This window comes from Coptis chinensis, chromosome 2 (genome assembly GCF_015680905.1).
Source record: "Coptis chinensis isolate HL-2020 chromosome 2, ASM1568090v1, whole genome shotgun sequence".
In the NCBI taxonomy this organism is placed as follows: domain Eukaryota; kingdom Viridiplantae; phylum Streptophyta; class Magnoliopsida; order Ranunculales; family Ranunculaceae; genus Coptis; species Coptis chinensis.
In genome coordinates this window covers 62,556,970-62,582,557 of record NC_141457.1, presented here as the reverse complement: position 1 = coordinate 62,582,557, position 25,588 = coordinate 62,556,970, and the positions used below count along the sequence as shown (strand labels likewise).

Below are 25,588 nucleotides of genomic sequence, written 5' to 3'. Positions count from 1 at the left end.
AAGAAGAATGATCCTGATATAGTCACGGCTGAGTGTTATTTGAAGACTGAAACCGGGTGTCTATGGAGAGTTCACGCATTCAAGAAGTATAAGATGCCGAAGTTCTTTGAAATAAAGACAATGGAAGCAAAACACACATGTGGAGCTGAATTCGCTGACGTTAACAATCCCCCAGTGAATAGTAAACTTGTAAAGAGTATTGTTTTAGATATGGTGAGAGACAAACCTTAGCTTTGATTAAGCCAGGTGAAATCATTGACCATTTTCTAAGGGTATAAGGTGTGAACTTGAATTATTATTTTGCGCATACCGGCATAGATCTTGCATTGAAGGAGATACATGGGGATTATGCTTTATCTTATCATCAGTTACATTGGTATGTTGGAAAGCTGAAAGAACCAATCCAGGGAGTCATGTTGTTTTGGAAAAGGAATCAACAACAGGAAAGTTCAAGAGATTATTTGTTGCATTTGGTGCTTGTATTCACGCTTTTTAACTGTAGATCCCTATGCTTTGTTTGGATGGAACTTTCGTGAAAATAAGATACAAGGGGTGTGTCTTGTCAGCTACTACCAAAAATGCAAATGGGGGTATGTCTTTTTGAGTTTGTGACTTTTTACATAGTAGTTCATAATAGTTTGTAAAACTGAACAAGAATAAACTATGAAAATTTACGTTCACATCAGATGTTAAGCCTATGCATTTTAATATTTACATAATAATTTAGCCTATGAAAATTATTTTTATATATATGAGTTAAGTTTTCATAATTAGTATGGTACGCAAAACCAAATCAGTAATTGATGTTTATTTGTGTTCCAAGTATTTTTCCAGTAGCTATGGCGGTTGTACTTTCTGAGACTGATGATAATTGGGATTGGTTCTTGGAGCAACTTAGGTTGGTGGTCTCCAAAGATCATAGGCTAACTTTTATATATGACAGAAACCATGGTCTACTCGTGGGTGTCCCTCGCGTTTTTCCTGATTCCCATCATGGTTATTGTTTGTGGTACCTTAAAAATAATCTTAATTCAGCTATGCCCAGAAACCATTACTTCCGCTTGCATACCCTGGATCTTTTTTTAGACCTTGCCTATGCTGAGACGCACCATGAGTTTGAGAAAGTGATGGCTGATTTTCGAGATGTTTGCGACAATCAAGTGAAAACATTTTTGTCCACCATCGGTTATGAGCATTGGTGTAATGCTTATTTTCAAGGAAATAGATATGGTGATATGTGTTCCAATATTGCGGAAAGCTTCAACTCTTAGATCCTACTAGAACGGCACTTGCCTATCACTGCAATGGTGGACAAGATCCGTGGAAAAATTATGAAAATGATGTCTGATCGGTGGGAGTTAGCTAGGAGCTGAACTACTATCTTATGTCCATCTATGGAAACTTTATTGGCTGAGAGGATCGAGGTGGGGAGAAGTTGGGTGGTTCTCAAGTCAAGGGAGGGTATTTTTGAGGTGTGTGCTATTCATACTCACTTGGTTGACTTGAATAGAAGTCACTGCTCTTGTAATTGGTGGAGAATCGAAGGATTCCCTTGTGCACACGCACTGCGCTCCATTTTGGCTGATGGATTGAATGTGTATACCTATTGTGATAAATTCTTCTATTCTCAGACATTCTGTGATAGTTATTCAAGAGCTATAGTACCTGTGGAGAACAGTAAAATGCCTGCTAAGATACCAAGTGTGCCTGATTTACTACCTCCGGATCTAAAAAAGAAGATGGGGAGACCAGACAAGAAACGGAAGCACAGCACGGGTGCTACAAGAGGTAGGAAGAAGAACAAGGGCCCTTGCTATGGCCACCGCAACCCAAGAGTGGGCTCCACTCCTACAACATGCTCTACACCGGTTCAATGAATTTGCATTTTTTCATCTATTCTTTGATGTTGCTCGTATATGAAAAATAAGATGTCGATGAACTTGTTGGATTTTATAGTTTGATGTTGGATTTTAAAGTTTGATGTTGGATTTTATATGTTACGTTTTTTAGTTGGAGAATGAAAAGATAGTTTTACATAGTAACTTTTGGGGAAGAAATTAACCTGACACCTGACAAATTTTATGTAAATGTATTTTTACATAGTCATTATATATGTAAATATATATTTACATAATAACTTTTGAGATTGAAAAGTTCCATACATACCAAATATATGTAAATGTATTTTTACATAGTCATATATATGTAAAACTATATTTATATAGTCACTAAAGCTATGCAAACTTAAATTTACATAATACCTTTTGGGAATGAAATTGGCCTGACACCTGACAGAATATATGTAAATCTATATTTACATAGTCATTATATATGTAAATCTATATTTACATAGACACTAAAGCTTTGCTTTGCAATTTAGTAGATGTTTGAGCTAGCTTTGCTATCCAATTTAGTAGATGTTTGAGATGAAATGGTGATCAGTTGGATTCATATATACTAAATCTGCCCACTCCATGAGTTTAGGTTTGTCGTCTTCCCAATTTGCACAACCTTGGACGACAACAAAAGAGCAAAACTTGTGCATGCATGATAACTCTTGGCTTTAACATAAAATGGACATATAGGCCATGGACTTGTACAAAGGTAATAAATAATGAAATGAACAAGAGGGTGGCCGTCACGTGCTTGGCTCTTACATCTAAGGGAGGTTATGAACAAGAGCGAAGAGTGATTGAAGCTATACTACTCATTTTATCGAACCCAAGAGTGAGTGAAGCTATTCCTTTAGGGTCTACCCGATGTCTATGCAAAACTCCTCCGGTATGCAAATGTCAAGCATATAACAGGAGAGAAATTACTGCTAATTAGATTTTCTTTGTTGGGTCAAAAATTGAAAAATGTTACATTGTAACAGTTGCCTGAGCTGGATGAGTTTCATACAAGAACAAGCTTCCTACAAAAAACATCATTAACCCAAAGGCTCACCTCTCACCTACAATCCAAAATCACCTAACCAGTAATTTATAGCAAGCATGGTTCCAGAAACTTACTTTGTTGTTTTTAATGCTTTGTGCAGATTGCTAAATCATAACCTACTTTCAGTTGTTACGTAACCAAGGATTTACAATAGGACTCTATTGTAATGCATTTAGCAATCTGCAGAAGCCTCGTCTGGGACCATGGTCCCTTTATTTTGCACATTAAAAGATCAAGAAGCACATATTACATTTAAAAGAGCATAACGACCTAAAGAGTTGAAAAACAAATTAAACAGAATTGACAGTAAATATAAATGCAGAAAGAACCACATTATATATAAACGCAATCTGAAGCTAGTTGCAGAATATGCAGAACAATACTAAACAACTCCAACACATTAACAGTAACAGTACATCATAATCGAACACTCCAGAATTAGAATGGTTCCAATGCTTTAACACAAATAAACACAACGTAATCAACTAGAAATATGGAAAATCAGTTCTTCATTTCTTGCATTCTTCTTTTGGATCCCATTTTTCTTGTTGGCTTGATACGATCTCATATGTCAAGTTAACCCTCAATTGTTTCGCGGCTTCTAGCGTTATATCTTGGATAGCTTTTCCACATATTATAGCCTTCACAAACAAAATGACGAAGAAACCACAATCTGAACTGAAAATGCAAAAAAAGAAGTTTAAGATAAAAGATAAGGGATTAAAAAGACATTTAAGTTTGGGAAGTTAAGTTTTTACGATTCTCCTTGTTGTGGGCATGCTCCAACTTTGATATCTTTCATCAAATCCACATCTGGCAACCTTAGCTCCTGACGCCTATATCTAATAGCTTCCACCACCCTCTCTTGCTACATTAAATTGAACAAAAAATTACCAAAACTATGTAAATATATATATATATGCAAATCTATATTTACATAGTAACTGACCTATGTAAACTTAAAATAAAATTATCCATTGAACATTTGACGTAAAGCTAGACCAATATTTTCTCTCAAACTTAGATTTTCTAAAATGAGTATCTACAGTTAAGGTACGAAATATGCCAGACAAGTAAAGTGTCTTTTCTGACATTTTTGTATTATTTCAGATAAATTTCAGTACTATAGAAAAATTGACATTGTGATTTGTGAGGGGTCGATTTCCCCTTTGTCGTGTTAAATCTATAAACAGCTGCTTCTTCAGTCCGTGCCCTCCGGTGATTAGAAGCTCTTAAACTCAATCTTAATACTAGAAACTAGAAAGAGTCAACAACAACAACTTGCGGCATGCACCTAAGTCAAATATCATGCATGTATGCAGTGACTATATATATGGAACCTTTGAAATTTCAGTTCTCCATGTCTAGATGCCAAGAATGTACAGAGCACTCTGTCTGAAACAAACAAGACCACTACTAAAATTTCTAACAAAATTCCTAGGCCAGATAATCTCAAAACTACTCATTTTATCGAACCCAAGAGTGAGTGAAGCTATTCCTTTGGGGTCTGCCCGATGTCTATGCAAAACTCCTTCGATATGCAAATGCTAAGCATATAACAGGAGAGAAATTACTGCTAATTAGATTTTCTTTGTTGGGTTAAAAACTGAAAAATGTTACATTGTAACAGTTACCTAAGCTAGATGAGTTTCATACAAGAACAAGCTTCCTACAAAAAACATCATTAAACCAAAGGCTCACCTCTCACCTACAATCCAAAATCACCTAACCAGTAATTTATATCAAGCATGGTTCCAGAAACTTTCTTTGCTATTGTTAATGCTTCTGCAGATTGCTAAATGCATTAGAATAGTCCCATTGTAAATATATATGCAAATCTATATTTACATAGTAACTAACCTATGTAAATATAGATTTACATAGTAACTTAAAATAAAATTTCACTTACCAACATTTCAGCATCTTCTAACGGAATGTATTTCTTCTTCTCATAGTTCCTTGGCCTTAAAGAGTCATAGTGCGTCCATTCCCAATTCAAAGTATCAACATGAAGCAAAGTCCAGTGATAACCATTTTTGAATTTTCTTAACTTGGGACTATTTATGATGAAAAATAGATAAGCGACCTTGTTGTCCAACTGTTTCAGGACATATGTGACATAGACTTTCATGTCTTGTTTCTGGTTATCTCTTAAAGCCAGCTACAACAAATAAGAACAACAACATCCTCATGCCTTGTATGCATATTCAGTTGAATTTACATATTCAACTTCAGTAATTAAATTACATGGAAGATGCTTACCCATGCAAATGATGAGAAATGGAGACACTTTGGTGGAGAAGATCCAATTAGCTTTTCCACTTCCTTGGAGAGTTGGAAGTGCACGTACCAATCAATGATCTACCATAAACAGTACGAAAAATTACTAAATTGCAAGTTTTTTCATTTCAAAAGATTTGAGTAATCAAAAGATTTACCTTGTCACTGACGAAGAAGTTCAACATCAGGTGGTTCACGTGTTCCCCCTGTATTTTCAAGTGCATTTGAATGTCCATCCACGCAATTGTAATGCAATATGCATACACGATCAAACAATTTGTGCAATTACATAGACGATAAGAAAAACTTACAAATATTTATGAAAAGTAAATTTTACTTCTGGTTTGCTTTTCTAAAAAAACTTTCCACCAACGGCAACTTCTCTTTATCAAGTAGACTCCACATCTTGGTTGAATGTGGTTTTGACATAGGCTTTCCTATGGGCGGTGGTGGAGTCTCGAAATCATCTGTATCAATCACTAGTTCATCATCCAATTCATCAACTTTAGTATTCCTTGTTTGCTTCTTAATATTTCCGAACTCATATATTGTTGATGTTTTCTTCATCCGCTCCCTTTCCTTCACTTTCTTAAACATCGAGTTAGGTTTTCCCTCACCTTTTTCCTCCTCCTATTCATCTGACTTTGTCTCGCTGCTTTCCTCTTCTCCATCCAACTCGGATTCTTCCTTTTCAGCCAACTTTCCACATGTCTCTTTCTCAGACAACTCTTCCTTTTCAGCCAACTTTTTCTCGAATAACTCGGACTCTCTTTTGCCCTCCTCTTCAACCAAATCCACATCTCTGTTCTCTACCCCTTCAACCATATCTATATCTCTATGTTCATGATTTTCAAACATATCTTCTAGACTCTCTTCACAAACTATTCTCGCCAGTCTACCAAGTTCACCCCTTAAATCTTTACTAAGTTTCCTCAACTCCTCATTCTCCCTCTTCAACTCGGCATTTTCCCTCCTCAAACTTTCAGCTTCACTTTGGTGGTGTTCAGGGTATAATGCTTCTTTCTCTTCCTCAGTCAGTTCCAATTTTACTTTGATGTGGCAATTGGGAACATTTTCTAGCTTGAAAGTTTTTGGTACTTCATCCACTAGTCGTTCCATCGACCACTTTGCAATCCGTGGGAAGCAAGTCTCGCGGACTGGCTCACAAAGTTTCACATGCTCACACAAAAAGTAATGCACATAACATGTGAATTTGTATTAGCAACATTTTCATAGAATTCTTTTTCCAACATATGACATATGACATCTGCATTGGATATGTAAATTTCAATTTTCATATGCAAATATAGATTTTCATAAGTAAATTTCTATTGTCATATGTAAAATTCTATTTTCATATATATTTTCATACACCTGACATATGTAAATATATTTTCATATTTTTATATGTAAATATATATATTTTCATATATATTTCTAAGGTCATCCCTAATTGTAACTAGTAATGTGGTCGGTCATCCCTAACTAACTCTCTAATTACCCGACTAACATGAATTCTATCAATCAGATTTTCAGTCCAAACTCAAAAATAATGTTATGCTAAAAAGTACAACTAGATCTCCACCAAAAACACTGATTGACTGATCAACTTTTGCTTTGTTTGAAAGGATGTACAATCTACAATCAATCAATGATAAGTTTATAACTGGCACTGTACAAACCAGATTTTCAGGAATACAGACCCAGTATGGGTGACAAAATTTTCAGATTTAGACTGTACACTTCCTGTAAGCACCATGTGCCAATTACAGCACTTCTTGCAATGCATATGTGAAAACAAAATTACATACAAAAATACTAAAATGCAGACAATATAATGTTAGTATATTACCAACATATGACATCTGACATATGCATATGCAAATGTATATTCTCTTTTATCATGTGAGGCGATATATGCTATGAAAATATAACTACGTATATGTCAGAAAACAAACTAAACTTACCAAAAGCTGAATAATGCATCCTGAAATTTTGAACGGACTACTGCTATCCCACTTCTTAATTTTTTCAATGGGTTGAAAGTGAACCGAGAGGCAGCCCATGACACACTCCACATAGCTTCCAAAGTCTCAACATGCTTTGGGAAGGACCAAGCTATTCCACTCGCACCACTACTTACAAATACTGTCATCACCAGAAAAATGACGAGTAGTCTCACCACATCTTTAATGTCCGTAAGGTTTGTTGAATCTATAATTTGGTTCAAGATTTCTTTTACAACCGTTGTTGTTATCTTGTTAACTCTGGAGAAACGTCTCAATAGGAATGGTGATCTAGAAATAGCTTCGTCTATTCTCGTTCCTGACTGGAAAACAACAACTTTCCCCATCACCGGAAGCCCAAAGGTTACAACCACATCAGATGGACATAAAGACACAAACTTACTTCCTATCTTAAACTTATGTCTCTCCTTGCACCAACTCGCTAACAACTTTATAATGATGTGGCTTGGTTTCTCTAACATTCTACTATCGACCTTTCCATCGACAAAACCATAAAAAGATTACCAAAAGGAGTTTCTTTCATCTTGGTGATATGAATATCCTTAATTCTTCCCTTCAAATCTTGTACAAGCTTTAGCATTATCAATGCAGAAGAACGGAATACCTTGTTAGAACCAGTAAATTTTACATCCTATTGCAATACAAATTTCGAATATGTAAATACAAATTCAAATATGTAAATACAAATTTCAAAAGATGACCAAAAGATGACCAAATACAAATTTCGAATATGCAAATACAAATTCACTTGTGAAAATACGAATTCACATTTAGAATATGCTTAAACACAAATTTACATATGAAGCTAATTTACTAATTCATACACATATATATATGTAATTGTACTTTTATATGAAAATGCATATTTATATCATAAATTAAGCATTTTCACCTTAGATTTCGTTTATTTACAAACAAAATTAAAAAAAAATGATTTTTACCTTCGATTTCGTCTTTTTATCGGTAGTTGCTTTCCTTTTTGTTTGTGACATGGAAACTTTCGATTTTTTTGTTTTGTTGGGTGTTTCTCTCTTATTTTTCGGTTGTTTTGTCATCTTAATTTGGTTTTGCAGGATATCTAGGGTTTACAAGAATAGAGGATGCGGCAAGAAGAAAGAGAGAAGATAAATTTGAGATCTAGGGTTTTATGTGTGGGGGGTATTTTAGTCAGTTTGGGTATTTTAGAAAAATAGGGGGTTTTTATGGGCTAGTACGTAATGAGGGGGTTTTTATGCTGGTTATTTATCAACCAGGGAGATTAAACCCAAAATCTGGTTACATACGGCCATGTTGATTCTCATATGGTAGTCTATAGGGAAGGTAATGATGATCTTATGGGATCTTGGTTTGCAATTTTAAATATATTAAATGGACGTGACTCTGGGAATGTATTAGAAGATTTACAAGAGGTGTCCGACACTGGGGATGAATCAGTGTATTGTCAGGAGGTGGCTAACTTTGGGAATGACTTAGTGCAATTTCAGGAGGTGGCTGACACTGGAAATGAGTTGGTGTGTTTTCAAGAGGTGGCTGACTTCGAGGAACCTTTTCAAATGGCTCTTCAGGTACCCGATTTGGATGAATTTAACAGACAAGAGCATGGCAATGAAAGTGTGGATTCAGAGGGAGAGGATTCAATCCATGAAACTGAACACTTTAACGACCACATTCTAGATATGGAAACAGTGGATAAACTTGACTCCTTGCTAGTAACGGAAGAACCAACTACCCCAGCAATGCAGAAAGGCAAAAATACACAGGGCAGTAACTCAAGACGCAATGGGGAGAAACAAACAGCAAAGGAAGACGGGCAGTCGAGTAGGAAAAAGAGAGGAAGGGTCAAAAAACAAAAACATATATTAAACATGATAGCTCCAATCTGTGTTTGGAATGTTCAGGGTACAAATGACATCCTTCGACCTAAGGAGATCAATAAATTGAGAATGGAAAAGAAACTTTGTATCATCGGTCTTTTAGAAACAAAGGTGAGACAACACAAATTCCAGGACATTCTTAGTTTGTGTTACCCGAATTGGGAGTGGTTTATCACTATAACCAGGATCCTTCCGGTAGAATTTAGGTTAGTTGGGACCCAAACTTCATCAGTATGCAGCTCCTTAAACTCTCCAATCAACTGATTCACTGTAAGGTCTCCTTTTTGCCTAGTAGTGAACAATTTCTTTTGACTACGGTCTATGCGAGGAATGCCAAAAGGGACCGTACAAGTTTATGGAGAGAAATAGTAGCCATTGCCTCATCCATACAGCTGCCTTGGTGTGTAGCAGGAGACTTCAATAATATCATATTTGCTCATGAAAGGTTAGGAGGAAGTTCAATGCATCCGAATGAAGCGAGTGATTTTGTTGATTGCTTGCAACAAGCTGGACTAGATGATCTTAAATACTTGGGATTCTAATTCACATGCATGGAGTAATAAAGCAGGGGGAAGGAACAGAGTGATGACTAAAATTGATAGATGTCTTGTCAATAATGCGTGGCTTGGAGAATTTTCTACTTTCCAAGTGGAATTTCTGCCACAAGGAGTGTCCGACCATTCTACTATGCTGCTGTTTTGGACTGACTACGTCAAGAAAGCTTCGCCTTTTAGATTCAAGAACTTTTGGGAAGCTAAAACTAAGTTTCAGGACATGTTACAACAGTCTTAGAACACAAATATCTACTCGAATCCAATGTATGTTTTGATGGAAAAACTGAAGCTGCTCAAGAAAAGAATAAAGTCGTGGGCTAAGAATAAATTTACTGATTTACATGGTCAAGTTGAAAGTTCTTTGCAAAGTTCAAGTGCTTCTACAAGATTTCCCGCATGATCCTTTCTTGTGGGAAAAGGAGAGAGTGGCACTAGACAAGTATACAGAATTGGTCAAAGATGAGGAAGCAGAGATCCAGCAGAAATGCAACGAGGAATGGATGATGGGTGGAGACAAATGCACAGCTTTATTTTTCAATCTCATTAAAGAAAGGAAAGCGAGAGGAGGGATATGGAGTATTTTTTATGATTATGGAAATGCAGTATCTGGCCAGAGTCATGTTACAGAGATGTTTCTACAGTACTACAAGAGGCTCATTGGCACTCCGTCTGAGCCCATTAGTGACGATGAATTTTTCAATTCCTTGCAAGTCAAAGGGGTGATACAAAGTACTCAGGTGTTTCTAGAGGTGGACATTTCTGAGAACGAGATCAAAGATGCCCTTTTTTCTATGAAGGACAGTTCTGCTCCTGGTCATAATGGATTCAATCCATTCTTTTTCAAAAGTTGTTGGGGGATTGTAGGTATGGATTTTATGAACGCTATTACAAATGTTTCCCATACTTGCAAGATGCCTAGAGGAGTTAATTCTACCTTTCTTTGTCTTATTCCAAAGATACAGAATCCGTCTAAAGTAGAAAACTTTCGACCCATTGCTCTATGTAACACTGTTTATAAGTGTATCTCTAAAGTCATTACTAATAGACTCAAGATAGTGATTGGTGATCTTGTTTTTTCTAACCAATCGACTTTCATCCTTGGTAGAATGATTCAAGATAATATTTTACTCTCACATGAATTACTTCGAGGCTATGACAGGAAACATGGGACTCCGAGATGCTCCATTAAGCTTGACATCAAAAAAGCTTATGATATGGTGAGTTGGGAAGCAGTTAAAGCCATGCTTATCACTTTCAAATTTCTAGAGCAGTTGAGAAAATGGATAGAGATGTGCATAACTTCACCATTATATTCCATCCTTGTCAATGGTTCCCCTGAAGGATTCTTTCCTGGTGCCAGAGGGTTGAGACAAGAAGATCTGCTTTCTCCTTACTTATTTGTTCTGGTGATGGAGATTCTGGCATGTTTACTGAAGGATAGAATGGCCTCCAAGAGGATCAAATACCACTCTAAATGCAAAAAAAAGCCAGCTGTCACACCTAGCATTTGCAGATGATGTTTTGATATTGTGTAAGGGAGACACAAATTCTATTGCAGCTCTCAAGGAAGTTTTAGAAGAGTTTGGCCAGGCCACAGGGTTACAAATGAACTTTCTTAAAACTTCGTTGTTGACAGGGGCCTTAAATCAACTAGATGGCAGTTCTCTAGCTCAGATTCTTGGAGTGTAACTTGTGATTCCACCAGTGAGATACCTGGGTCTACCACTCATTTTGGCTAGACTGGGCATTCGGGAATGTCAACCTCTCATTGAGAAAGTCACGTCCAGAATCACCAATTGGAAGTCAATATTTTTGTCACATGCCGGTAGACTGCAACTTATTGACTCAGTGCTTATGTCTTTTCACTCTTACTGGTCCAGAACCTTCATTCTGCCCAAAACTTGCTTGGAGAATATAGAAAAGATTTGTGCTAGATTTCTGTGGAGTGGAGCGGATATGAAAATAGCAGTCCATCATGCTAGTTTTTAGCACCATCAGCAAAATCAAAGAAGAAGTCGGACTTGGTATCATAAACTTGCAAGTTTGGAATCGATGAGCATATTGTGGTCTGGTACACAAAATTGCATCGAAGGAAAATAATGTGTGGTGCAGTGGACCTGGAAGAATCATATTAAAGACAAGTTCTTTTGGACTATGCCAATCCCGAGAGATTGCTCCTGGTCATGGAGACATGTGCTTCAAGCAAGGACAGAGGCCAGGAAGTTTATAAGGTATAGTATAGCAAATGGAGAAAGCACATTATTCTGGCATGACATTTGGTATGGTTCGGCTCCTCTCATTGAAAATCCTCTAGCAATAGCAAAATGGCAATTCCCCATCGATTCCAAAGTTAGCTACATCATCAATAATGGAGAATGGTCGGCTTGATTCACAACACTCATAACCCAAGCTTGAAAAAGCTTATTCGAGATCGGCATTAATAGAAATTTGGAAAGTGACCTAGTCATTTGGCTGCCACATCGGTCGGGACAATTTACATCCAAAAGTGCCTACATGGCATTGAGATCGTCGGGAACCAAAGTAAGATGGAGCAGGGTAGTGTAGGGCAAATGGGTGATACCCAAGCACTCATTTTCGTGTTGGCAGCTATGGTCTAACAGCCTGCCTACACATGATAGATTGGTCCAAAAAAAGATTCTCAACCACTCGTCTTGTTGTCTTTGCAGCAGTAGCAGGGAATTCTCCAAGCATCTTTTTTTCGAGTGCGCATACTCCAAGGAGCTGCTGCTACACATCAAGCAACTGCTTCATATATCGACTGACGCTCGTAATGCAAACTGAGAATGGTTGTCAATCATCAGGCTATGCAGAAAAACATGACCGATCTACGAAGTGTACAAAGTCTATATTTGTGTTGTGGTCGATGCAATTTGGAAGGAGCGAAATGCAAGGAGATTCCGAAATCAATCCAAATCAGTGGCAGTGGTTTTTCGCAGATTGTGTAGGGAACTTAAGACATATATGCAGTCGATTCTACCAAAGATGACTAATTTTGGGGACATGAGGATGCTGCTCACATCCATTGGAGTGCAGACTCGGCTGAACATGCCAGTTCAAAAACAAGCTTCTTAGAACAAGCCTAAGGTAAGAAATGTTAAATTGAACACAGATGGTTCAGTGGCACCTAAAGGGGTCGGGCATGGAGGTATTATCCAAGATGAACAAGGTGGAGTGATAGCAGGATTTAATGGAAGTGGAGGAATGGAGTCAGTCATATTCCAAGAGCTGAAGGCCATAGAAGTATGTCGGACTGAGACTTTGTGAAAACAATTTGTTTAAGCAAGTTCAAGTCGATTCAGACTCTATGAGAGCTATCTAAGCTATTAACAAACTTGAAAAACCTCCCTGGTTTTGTGGAGGATCTCGTCCAGGCCATTCATAAGATTAAGGAGGCGTTTGATTTTGTGTCTATCTCCCATGTATTCAGGGAATGCAATAGGGCAACTGACTACCTGGCGGGCCTTTGTGAGACAAAATGTAATTTTTGTAATTTCTTAACTCCTCCATTAGATTATCAATTAACTGTAATAGTGGAGGAAGACGCTTCTGGGAAGATGTATGTTAGATTATAGTTTTTTATTGGTAATACGTGGGGGGGGTCATTTAACCCTAGCTTATTTTCGAGAAAAAAAAACTTCCAAAAACCTATCTTAAAACCAACATCTAATACATATATTGTAATCATCCGAAAATCTTTAATTTATTCATGTCACCATTCAAACTAAAACAACCAACAAAATTGTCCGTTATAACTCCTAATATATATACAGCTTAAAAATAACGGCTAATCACTAGGCATGCATTTTTTTTTCTTTATATCTCTTTTTCATTATACAACGTTAATAAGTACTATGCACTAATTAAATTCATGCAAATAAATATAAAATAATATTGATATATATCATTTCATAACTACTATACATACACTAATATTTAGCATTTTCAAGTACAAATTCATTTCATAAATGTTTCGGCAGTAAACTGCTTCAACACAACGAGAGCAATAATGGTAAAGAACACACTAAGAAACAGAGGAATTTGATGTTGGGGGAGATGAAACTGAACCAAATAATGGCTGCCTACGTACCCAAGATATATTCTCTAGGGATCAAGTTTCCACGTAGTTCCTTATGAAAAATAGTTTGGTATTTATAGAGGTAGAGTAGAGAGTCCTTGTAGCTCAAGTAATCTTGTATCTTGAGTAATTGTGATAGAGTATAACTGTCAACTGATAACTATCTCTTTGATAAGAAATGAATCTGGACATAAATCAACGTACATTAGTGGCAAGCCATGTGGCTAAGGTTCAGCCTTAGACACATGAGTTAATGGGCCTGTACATTGATCCATGGTATTGCGAATTGGGCTTTAGCCCTGTCGATTAAACGAATAAAATGGAGACTCCTACTAATGGACATTTGCCACGTATGTTGGGGTCGAAACACCGCCCCCTCTTTGTCATGCGAACAAAGTTCACATGGCAAAGAAGAGAAGAAAAAGCAAAAAAAATGGAATAATGAAAATAGTAAGCTAAACATATAACAAAGTGTCGCGGTGAACGTAAACGATAGGAAAATGGATCGGGCGGAAAAATTTCGTGCGGAATTATCGGAAACGAAATAATGTCAAATAAATGTAGGCGGACGCAATGACATAGTTAAAGAAAAGATGGCGAAAATGTACGAAAAAAAATAAAAGATGCACATAAATAAAATTGCAAAAGAAATTGATTGGCTAAAATGTAATTTAATTTAGCGCCACGTGATACTTATGAAATTTGAATGCGATGAAGCGTGCCAACGGAATAGCGATACTCGGATTATACCGTTGAAAATTAAATGTAGGGGCAGTTTAGTAAGAATATGAAGAAAAAGGAATAAAAATACAAGTTGGAGTCGAAAGTGAATACTTGGGCGACTAAAACTGTATTTAACCCCGAACTAGATAAGAATCCAGGTTAGATAATAATCCACCCCGTAAAACTTATCGACGAAATAGTATAAAATCGTATCTGTAGACCAAACTAGATCTAGGAGTAAAACAGTACTAGCAGACGAAACAAAGGTTGCTGTTTTCATAGGAGCAAACTAGTAGAGAAACAAGGTGTGGGTTACGAAGTCTTGAGAGGGCTTCAAGCTCGCTAGTAAAAAAATCAAAAGCGCGTTATCTTTCCGAATATATCGTATCTTCGTCTTTCATGATGTCTGCTGTCTTGAGTATGTGTGGCAAGTGAAATTGAGTGCCGAACACTGTACCGAACGCATTACGTAACAATGCGAAAGTGATGTCGACGACGATGCGTGCCAGCGGAATATCGATACTATTGGACCGTTGAAATTAAACATAGGGGCAATATAGTAACAATAGTAATAAAAGGAAGTTAAACAGGAATCGGACTCAAAGTGTTCGGATTGTGATAAGAATATGGAAGAGATAAGAATTAAGATGACGGATGAAGTTTGATTAAATCCCATCAGAACTGAAAAACAGCTCGACCCTATATAAGTGCTGGCGCAGTAGGGGCGCTTATCAAACAGACGAGGTCAAGACTCCCTGAAGTCGCAGAAAGCTTGTCGTAGTACTGCCGCTCTAGAACGCGGTGTTTCGTCTTCGCGTAGACTAGTAGGTACGTTCTATCTCCAGCAAACTCTGTTTATATACAAACTAGCGGCGGTCTCCGGTTAGACTCAGGGCTGGCCGGCAAAGCAACAGGGCCTTTGGTGGCAGAGCGCTGTGCTTGCCTCATAACGACGTGCTCTCGCCATGAAGCTTTGCGTGAACGAGGTACTCACGTGATCCAAATTTGAGATCTCTGAACAATAAAAAACGATCAAATATGGCATGGCGGTGCTGATTTTCGTGGGTTGGATCACAAGTCTTGAACTCGGTGAGTTTGGTTGCAAAGTGGTGTCCCTCTTTAGATCAAGACCCGTATAAAAAAAATCAGCCGCTTCCATCAAACCGCCACTTTTCAGCTCATCTTGGATTTCGATGGTTGTGGGAAACAAACTTGGCGCAAAGATATCACCGCCGCTTTTTCTTTATTTATTATTATTTTTTACTTGTTACGCGATGCCCTTTGAACTGTTGAATTTTGTCCTTAGGAATGTCAACATATGGTGGCAACCAAAAAAGACTTAACGCCGGTTTTCTTCATGAGTCTGTGGAAGACATGCCGAGATGGCGATACTCCACGCCTTTAATTCAAAAACGGAAATAAGAAAACATGATACGATTGCATCGCCCAGTAAAAGGAAGGGCACCGCACTGTTTTTCTTTAATATGGCCCCAATGCACCCTTTTGGATAAAGCTTAACCCGGTTTTTACCAATCATTTTTTTTTTTTTTTTTTAAATTTGAGGAGATGAACGATACGGGCTTAATCGTGATTATACGGGCTTAAAGATAATCGAGAAGAAAAACGGATGACGATCGTGAGATACGGTGAGGTGGAAAGAAGGTGACGATATAACGACTACACGAGGTCACGGCATAATCTAGCTCAGGATCGAGAAGCTTCAAATTGGATCGGCTAGGATATTAAGCTTAAATTATTGAGTTTCGATAAAACTTAAATTTGGTCTGTCGAAGAAGACGAAGAAAACAGAGAAAAGTGTGGAGAATATGTCAAAGCGGTGGCAAAAAATTTGACAAAGATGAAACAGTATGTCGATAAGATTTTATTTTTTCCAGGTTAGCTTCAAATTTTGGTTAAGTCCGAAAGACTAACTAAAAAAATTTGTATTTGCGTCACAGGTTGAAACGGCGGAATTACGAGTAAAAGATATTGACGAAAAGTTTCGAACGGAAAGATCACAATGCCGTAGAAAAAATAATAATAAAGAAGCTGAATAAAGTTTTCGCTTAGAAAGTTAACGTAATGCGAATTTTTGCCGCACGGAGAAACAACAGTTGTACGAGCCTCGGAAAGTTTTGCTCAGAAAGTTCGGCTTAATGCCTTAGAAAAAATAATGAAGCTATCAAAAAAATTCAGTTGGTAAATTTCTCGTAGAAAGATCGGCAAAATACCTTAGAAAAAATAATGATAATGACGAAAATTTTCGCTCGGCAAATTTTTAGGAGAAAGATCGGCACAATGCCATAAAAAAAAATAATGACATTGACGAAAATTTTCACTCGGAAAATTTTTCGTAGAAAGATCGGCACAGTGCCTTAGAAAAAATAATGAAGCTGACGAAAATTTTCGCTTGAAAAATTTTTCGTAGAAAGATCGGCACAATGCCTTAGAAAAAATAATGAAGCTGACGAAAATTTTTGCTCGGAAAATTTTTCAGAGAAAGATCGGCACAATGCCATAGAAAAAAAAATAATGACATTGACGAAAATTTTCGCTCGGAAAATTTTTCGTAGAAAGATCGGCACAATGCCATAGAAAAAAAAATAATGACATTAATTTTAAAATTTTCGCTTTGGAAAATTTTAATTAGAAAGATCGCACGCGGCCTTTAGAAAAATTAATGAAGCCACGAAAAAAATTTTCGCCGGAAAATTTTTCGAGAAATATCGCACAATGCCATAGAAAAAATAATTAGCAAAAAATTTTCAGAGAAAGATCGACACAATGCCATAGAAAAAAAAATAAAAAAAATAATGATACTGAATTTAAAAAAATTTTCGCCGGAAAATTTTAATTAGAAAGACCGCACGGCCGCGCCTTTAGAAAAATTAATGAAGCCGACGAAAAATTTTCGCCGAAAATTTTTCATAGAAAGATCGACAATGCCTTAGAAAAAAAATAATGAATGCGGAAGATAGTTAACCGAAAGTGCTAAGCGGGTTTAATGCAGATTTCAAGAAGAAAACGAAGATTTACTCGGCTTAATCGTAAGATAATTGACTGAGACAATGGATTAGGTAATTGTGTGAATGTAATACCATAGAGCTAAAACTTCTTGTGATGAAAAATAAAAGTATGTGTTTGCTATTGAATGTTGTTTTTGTGACAGATAACATACATGTGGAAAACTGACAATGTTGTTGATTTATGTAGTTGAAATGAAATAGAAAGAGACGCCCCCATGTAGAGAAAAACGCCCCCTTAACTTTGCAAAATTAGGCTAAACGAGCATAAAAGCGTTCAAACTTAGGCTGACGAATCTAAACGTGGTAACCTCGTCAGATTTTGTCGGAACGATAGTAATGGACTAAGCGAGCGTAAAAACGTTCAAACTTAGACTAGCCGGTTAAACGTAGTAACTTCGCCGATTTTGTCGTGAGCGATAGTAATGAATAAGTTTAACGTAAAAGTGTTCAAACTTAGACCGACAAAGCTAAATGTGGTAACTTCACGATTTTGTCGAGCGATAGTAATGGCTAAGCGTGGCGTAAAAAGCGTTCAAACTTAGACCGACAAAGCTAAATGTGGTAACTTTGGCCGATTTTTTCAGTAATGATAGTAATGAACTAAGCGGCGAAAACGCGTTCAAACTTAAACCGACGGTTAAACGTGGTAACTTCGCCAGATTTTTTTGTAATGATAGTAATGAACTAAGCGAGCGTAAAAACGTTCAAACTTAGACTGACGAAAAGATGACTACAAAAAGTGATGTGTCTTGACCCTTCGCTTCTAACGGCGGTGGAGAGATAAGTCAATGAATCTGCATGACGTAAGTCATTTCGGGGTCTTTGAGTGATAGAGATGCTATCAAATTGTCGAGCAGACTATGTATCAAACTAAGATAAGCCGCCATACACTCATCTCTTGCTTCAAAAGACCTACCAAACTGATTTGCAACAAGATGAGAATCCGTGTATAACTGGAGCTTTCGCGCCCCCAGTGTCAAAGCTGTTCTCAAGGAACAAATGGCATCCTCATACTCGGCTTCGTTATTTGAAGCGGCGAAGCCAAGTGAAGCGGCGAAGCCAAGTCGCACAGATTTCCCAATCTTTTCTCCGCCGGGTTTAACAAAAACACATCCAATTCCCGACCCAGATTTACTATGGGAGCCATCTGAGTAAACAATATATAGGTCAATGGGTTTAGGAATTGCGTTTTCAAGTTGGTCTTCGTCACCCCCAGTTATTGGCGGCAGAATGTCTTCCATAGATTCTTCCTGGCGCAAAAAATCGTCAATAGGAGAATAATCAATCGGAAAACCAGCTACCAAAGAAGCCATAGCATGTCCTTTTTCAGTAGTACGACTTTCAAAGACAATGCTATATGCAATAAGATAACTTTTCCATTCGGCTAATCTACTTGATTCTGATAAAAAAAAGACGAGTCTACCATCATCAATGAAAAGAACAAAGACTAACAAATTGAGTTGTAGCTGCCTATATGCCACTAGGTTGACCCGTTGAAGGACTTGTCAATATAGGAGGATCGCCAAGTATTTCTTCAGCTTGTTGCAATGCCATCTCACAATCAATGTTCCAAGTTGCCACCCTTTTTTAAAGTCTCAGTATCCTTTGATTTAACGACTATATAATTGATATAAGCCTCCATTATTTTTCCCAGCAGATCGGAAAAAATTATATTGAAGAGTGAAATCCATTTCACCCAAAAGATTTAAACAGACAGATCCCCCCAGTCGAGCCTATGTGGAAGATGACACCTGCCATTACCTCTTACAAGAGTTAGAGATTTTAGGCGGTACACACTTTCGGGTCCAAACCGGAGATTGTCTTTTTTTTATGCGGTAACCAACCTATCTAGGTCGGTAGTTTGTCCGGGATTGTGGTCTTCCCTCTAGTTGCTTCAGGACACCTTCATCCCCGCCGGTCGGACTCGGACCGGTGCGGGATGGCGCTTTTTCTCAAATCTGCGAGGTCGGCCTTCCCCGCCGTCGGTCCGGTCTAGGATGAAGGTTTTCCTTATACTTTCTTCCGCGGACTTTTTTTCCCCGCCCGACAGACTGTCTAGGATGGCTATTTTCCGCGAAATCTGCGAGGTCGGCCTTCCCCGTCAGTCGGTCCAACTGGGATGAAGTTTTTCCTTATACTTTCTTTTCCGCGCCTTCTTTCGGAGGCGTTTGTACCGCCGTTTGCGATAGCGGCGGCGGCGGTGCTGCTGCTTTCCGGAACCTAGTAACAAAAGTACGTAACTTTTGTTGCTTGATGTTCAAAAGTGAGTCGACATCCTTTGGCATCTTGCAATTGTGGCAGAAACGATTAACAAACTGATTTTCTAGTTCATTGTATTGGTGAATTGATTTTGAAGGCAACTCACTAAACCAGCGTAATGCTTCTCCCTTTAGAGTTGATGGAAAAAGCTTACACATGAGCGGATCATCTCCACCCCATAACACCAACTTATTTTTGAACGATAGAACATGCAAGCCAGGATCTCCTTCCGACTCATCATAAAGTTCATAATCGGGTTGTTTGAAGTCGGGATGGTGGTAAGTTTCTTGAATGTCGAGCGAAAACTTATCAAGTACGCCATCATTGACTGTCAAGTTTTTCATTCTTTTTATAGGAAGTTTTTCATTCTTACATCCCTTGACTCTCTATCGTTAAGTTTTTTTGCAATCAACTCTTTCAACTGTTGTTCTGTTAGAGTTAAAGTATCTTGGCTCGAATAACCGGGCCCCGGTCGTGCCCATGTGGGAGAAGGATACCTTCCATTATCTCTTATTGGAGTTAGAGATCTTTGGCGACGCGACGATCAGCTCCGACCGGTGATTGTCTTTGTCTATCCCTGTAACCAGCCTGTCTAGGCCGGTAGTCACCCTTGGCCGGGTGGTCGGTATAATTATACCACTTCTCCATGTTTTGTTGCTCTTGTCTGGGATGCCCGCCTTCCCAGTCATGTCAGACATATCTTGGATGGCGGTCTTCCCTGAAATTGCTTCTCAGAGGTAAATCTTCCATTTGAGATCGGACATGTCTAGGGTAGTAGTTATCCCTGCCAATCCGATTCTCCCCATAAGTACGGGTAATAGGGTCATTACTCTTAGAGTGTGCACTGGTTGATTATGTTTGAGAAATAACACGTTGTTGAGGACGATGAAGTGGATCTTCAAGACGGTCCCATACACTGGAATGGCCTGGTCCCTTCGTGGTCGCCTGATGTTGTTGAATTTGCAGCCTCGTCCACCGGCCTTTGCCTCTTTGCCAGCTTCCTTCTCAAGTTCCTCTTTTAAATTTTTGACTCGTCGTAACTCACGCTCAACTATATTATGAGGGGTGGTAGCGGAGGTGGTGGTGGCGGTGGCGGTGGCGCTGCTACGGTTGGATGTTGAGAATTGATCCTACCACTAGGAGCAACTTGATTGTTCAACGGTTCTTGCATTGGCCGATTTGAATTTCGAGGGTTGCGATTCCTATTAGCAGGAGGAATATGTTGACTATTTGGTCTGCTTCTTGTGCTTACCATCTTGATTGTTTCACGTGATAATGAATTCTAAATTCCCCACAGACGGCGCCAATTATGTTTCGGCAGTAAACTGCTTCAACACAACGAGAGCAATAATGGTAAAGAACACACTAAGAAACAGAGGAATTTGATGTTGGGGGAGATGAAACTGAACCAAATAATGGCTGCCTACGTACCCAAGATATATTCTCTAGGGATCAAGTTTCTACGTAGTTCCTTATGAAAAATAGTTTTGTATTTATAGAGGTAGAGTAGAGAGTCCTTGTAGCTCAAGTAATCTTGTATCTTGAGTAATTGTGATAGAGTATAACTGTCAACTGATAACTATCTCTTTGATAAGAAATGAATCGGACATAAATCAACGCATTATTAGTGGCAATCCATGTGGCTAAGGTTCATCCTTAGACACATGAGTTAATGGGCCCGTACATTGATCCATGGTATCTGAATTGGGCTTTAGCCCCGCCGACAAACGAATAAAATGGATACCCCTACTAATGGACGTTTGCCACGTATGTGGGGGTCGAAACAATAAATATCAATCCACTATATTCATATTTTATTTTAATTAATTGAGTACTATAGAAAAACAACAATCAAAATGAAGCTCGAGCCTTCGTAAGTAAGGAGATGCCTAGAGCAAAGGGATGAATCCCCACCATAATGTTAGTTTCTCCACGCGTTTCAACCAGCAAAACCAACTTGAAGCTGTTTGGAAATCTTCTTTTCCCCGGTAATTACAAAAGAAAATTAGTTTCCCTTAGAGACACCTATCCCAAGAGTAAGTAAATTTAGGTACAAGAACCAAATCAAATTAAATATACCTCAATAGGTACATCTGACAGCATCAATCCAAAGACTCCAGATGGGGAAAATCACTTGAAAGCTTTCCAAGAGTTTTCGGGCTCAGTTCGGATAATTACGTTGGAAAGTTGAGGAACATTTACCCAGTTTCCAAAGTACTGGAATCTGGTAAGATTTTCGGCATTAATCTTTATTTTCTTTAAATTAAGGCAATCTAATATAGTTAGGTGCTCCACGGCCCATAATTTTTTAAAACACGCAGTTCCTTGCATTGGGATAGATGAAGTTTTTCTAGACCAGGACAATCGGACAAGATACTAACAATAGTGTCCCCGACTATGAGAAATCGATTTTGGGGTTTTGGCTATTGCCATCTCTATCACTAGTTTTCGAACCCGTCCTATGAACGGGTGCCGTTATATATTATATATTATTTTAGAAAATATTTGCAACTATGCCGAGTTATGAGATATAAATATTATATTGATCTTGCAACATGAAAACCCCACTCACCATAAAAATAAAGAATCCCTTATACTTTTTTTTGTTTTTTTTAATAATAGGCGTTTGATCGAAGTTTGTTTGAGAATGCCAAATTAGACGAAGATCATATTGCACCTAGTTGAATAGCTAGGCATTCCCAATCATACGAATATAATTTTAAATGGTAATCAACCGAATCAATGTTAAAAGTTCCACTTATGTGGCCGGGAGCGTTAAATTGCCCCTTGTAACCTATTAAGCTCCAAAATATGTATATTCTCTATTCTTTGTTAAGAATATCAATTCCCCTGAGACTGTGTGGGAATTACTACAAAATTATGGTCGTTGCAATGGAAACAATCTTTTCTAACATCATACTAACCCATGAAGTACTTTTGTTTATGTTTAGGACCCTCAACCTCAGATTCAATTATTTAAAGTTTTAAACTCTTCCATCTCAGAATGGTATTCTTAACACCTGCCGGAGAGCATCTTTAATGGTAAGATTTGAAAAACACCAAATTTTTTTACCAAACAAACACCAAACAACTTTAGCCCAGACATCAAAAATTCAACACCAAACTACGCTGTTTTGGATAAACCGCGCCAAAAATAGCTAAAAATGCAAATTTAATTAACTTATTGTTATGGTGTATATATCAAGCATTTAGTCTCACATGGGCTTACTGATATTCTTCTTTATTAAGCATGCATGTTAGCTGAAATTCATTTCTAATTCTAGCAGCAGACATATAGACGTATAGTTGGTTTCATGATTCCAAATGTATGTCTTTTTGGCCATGGGTTAACCTGGATTACGCATGCATTGAACTATAATTGCTTAAAATATAGTATTCATAATCAGTCTAAACTTTTACAACATATATTGTACTACAAAAAGTCATACACGTAATTATCATTCCATTTCTGATAGAGTAGTATATTTGGTTATGGCAATAAGTTTATCTCTCTAGTTATGCTTGATTAATATAAATGCATATGTATAGAATGAAGAGTAAGTTGATTTTATGTATTTTTTTTTATTGTTTTATAGGTATTCTTGGAATATTTTTCTCAATGGAAGAGTAATTTTTATTTTATTTTTTTTATCTGTTTATTTTTATCAAAGTTTATACTGAAGTAAATTTTTATTTTTTAGTAATGTATTTGTCTCAATTTTTTTGTTTTGTAGGGATTGTGCTTGTAAATTTATGATGTTTTTTAACTATCCAAAAGATATCTGGCTGGCAAATAAGTATGCTTTTGATAACAGAGAAATGATTTATGTGTTTGATTATTTTGAATATCTGATTAAAACGTGGTGACAGTAATCGATATATAAATAGTGGAACTCAAAAGTTGGTTCTAAATATGAGAAGCCAATTGAAAGAGTATGTTTTTTTTTTTAAATCTAATTTTATAATTTGAATAATTTTAGTTATAATGTTACTATTTTTTTTTTCTTAAAGCGATTGTGTTGGCTTTCCTGCTATAATGTTGTTTTCCAAAAAAGTTCGAGTGGAGAACAATCAAAATTATTATGATAAGGATTTTGATTGAATCAGTTTTCTGTAGTGTGTGAATTTTTTGGTTGAAGTTATTAGAAAGGATGAACTTCATCATTTTAAAACAAAAAGCATTGAAGAACTTTATGATGAAGGAAGCTGTAGTGGTCGGAATGTGAAGACTAAAAAAAGATGAAGAAGAAGTTGTTAATAGGTAATTTTGTTTTATCACATATATTGTTTGCTTTGTTTATAGTTTAATTAATATATGATCCTGTTTTTATTTTTTATGTTGCTCTTTCCCTTCATTCTGACATGAACTCTATGTGCCAAAGCAACCCATCATCATCGTCATGTTGCCTCATGCATGTACTGAAGTACGCTATAGTGACACCACCCCATGTGCCCATGAAGCCTCCCGTGGTGAAGCCACAATATATGTGCCAAAACATCCTTTATTGAAGTTGTGTCCACTACCTCTAGTATTTTTACATCACTTTAAATAGTGAAGCCGTCGAACGTGGGCAAGCTTTAGGTGTATCCTCCAGTGTACCCAATCTTCTGACAATACTCATCCTATTGTATCTGACATTCATTTATGAAATTTTCATCCTTGCTTCTTAGTTCGCTAGCCTTATCAACCTACAACATATGTTGTGTATGTTTAGGCTTATTACTGAACCAATATAGATAGTTCTAAAAAGAGATGGCTAGTCTACCTATATTCATAATTTCTAGAGATGCCCAGGACCAAGTTACATACTTCATATGTTGTGTTGTCTTCTGGAATAATCTAAAATCTTGGACCGGACTATGTTAGTTTAAGGGATCCCTAGAGTAATCATAGTGCAACACTGCCTCTAGTATCTAAGACACCTCCGATAGTGAAGCCGTTGAACGTGGGCAAAAGTTCCTATTTTGGGCCACCACCTACACCGACTGTGGTGACTAAGTCTCTTTTATTGGTAAAGCTACCTTAGAAGTATCTTAGTTTATTAGGTCTTAGCTTTCCTAGATATTGTAGGTAATAACTAAAAAGTTGTTGCATTAATCATTTTTCTGGCTTCAACTTTAAAATTTGCTCGTATGTTAGTTTGGGTTTTTAGGTTTCTAATTAGTGTACACATTAATGTCTTATGTTTAATAGGGTAGTATTCCCTTATTGATATCCAATCATAGTGCAACACTGCCACTTTTCCACTCTTCCGGAGGTTATGGTGGTGGGAGGGTTGTCCTTATGGTCATTGTTATACTGTGGTTGATGGTCTGTAAGGTGTTCAAATACTGACCTGACCCTGTGTTCTTGGAAAATAGTGCTAAATAGAGAGATGGAATGTGATAGCCTAGTCATATGTTTTTCCCTGTTTAACTATATATATCACTTGCACTGAGCATAAAGTGAATTGTAGTAACTAAAGTTATTTCATTAAAATATGACAGTTGTGTAGATATGTACTGGCTACCTCCGGTTGTCCGAAATTATATGAATGGTTGCTTCTATATATGATTTATAGTTTTGGTTGATATCATCTTCTGCATGTTTATTTCGCGATGGTATAGTTTACCTTCACTGAATGCTTCCCCTATAAAGTCGGATGTTTTTTCTTTGTATTTGAAGTTGTAACTTCGTAGTGTACACCAATTAGTGACGAACTGTTTTCTTTCAATTGCTAATATTTTCACCTTAAACCAATATTTGTGCTTGACGTCGAATTTTGGCTTCAACTTTCAAATTTGCTGGTCTGTTAGTTTGGGTTAGTTTTTA

At 37.3% G+C, this 25,588-nt stretch overlaps 1 protein-coding gene across 1 annotated transcript; it reads left to right on the top strand.

Moving 5' to 3' along the window:
* Window positions 1-1,394: 1,394 nt before the first annotated feature.
* On the top strand, window positions 1,395-1,877 carry LOC147517051 (uncharacterized). Its single transcript, XM_086593460.1, has one exon. It carries the CDS (start codon window positions 1,395-1,397, stop codon window positions 1,875-1,877), a length of 483 nt encoding a protein of 160 aa, XP_086449586.1.
* The last annotated feature ends 23,711 nt before the right edge of the window (window positions 1,878-25,588 follow it).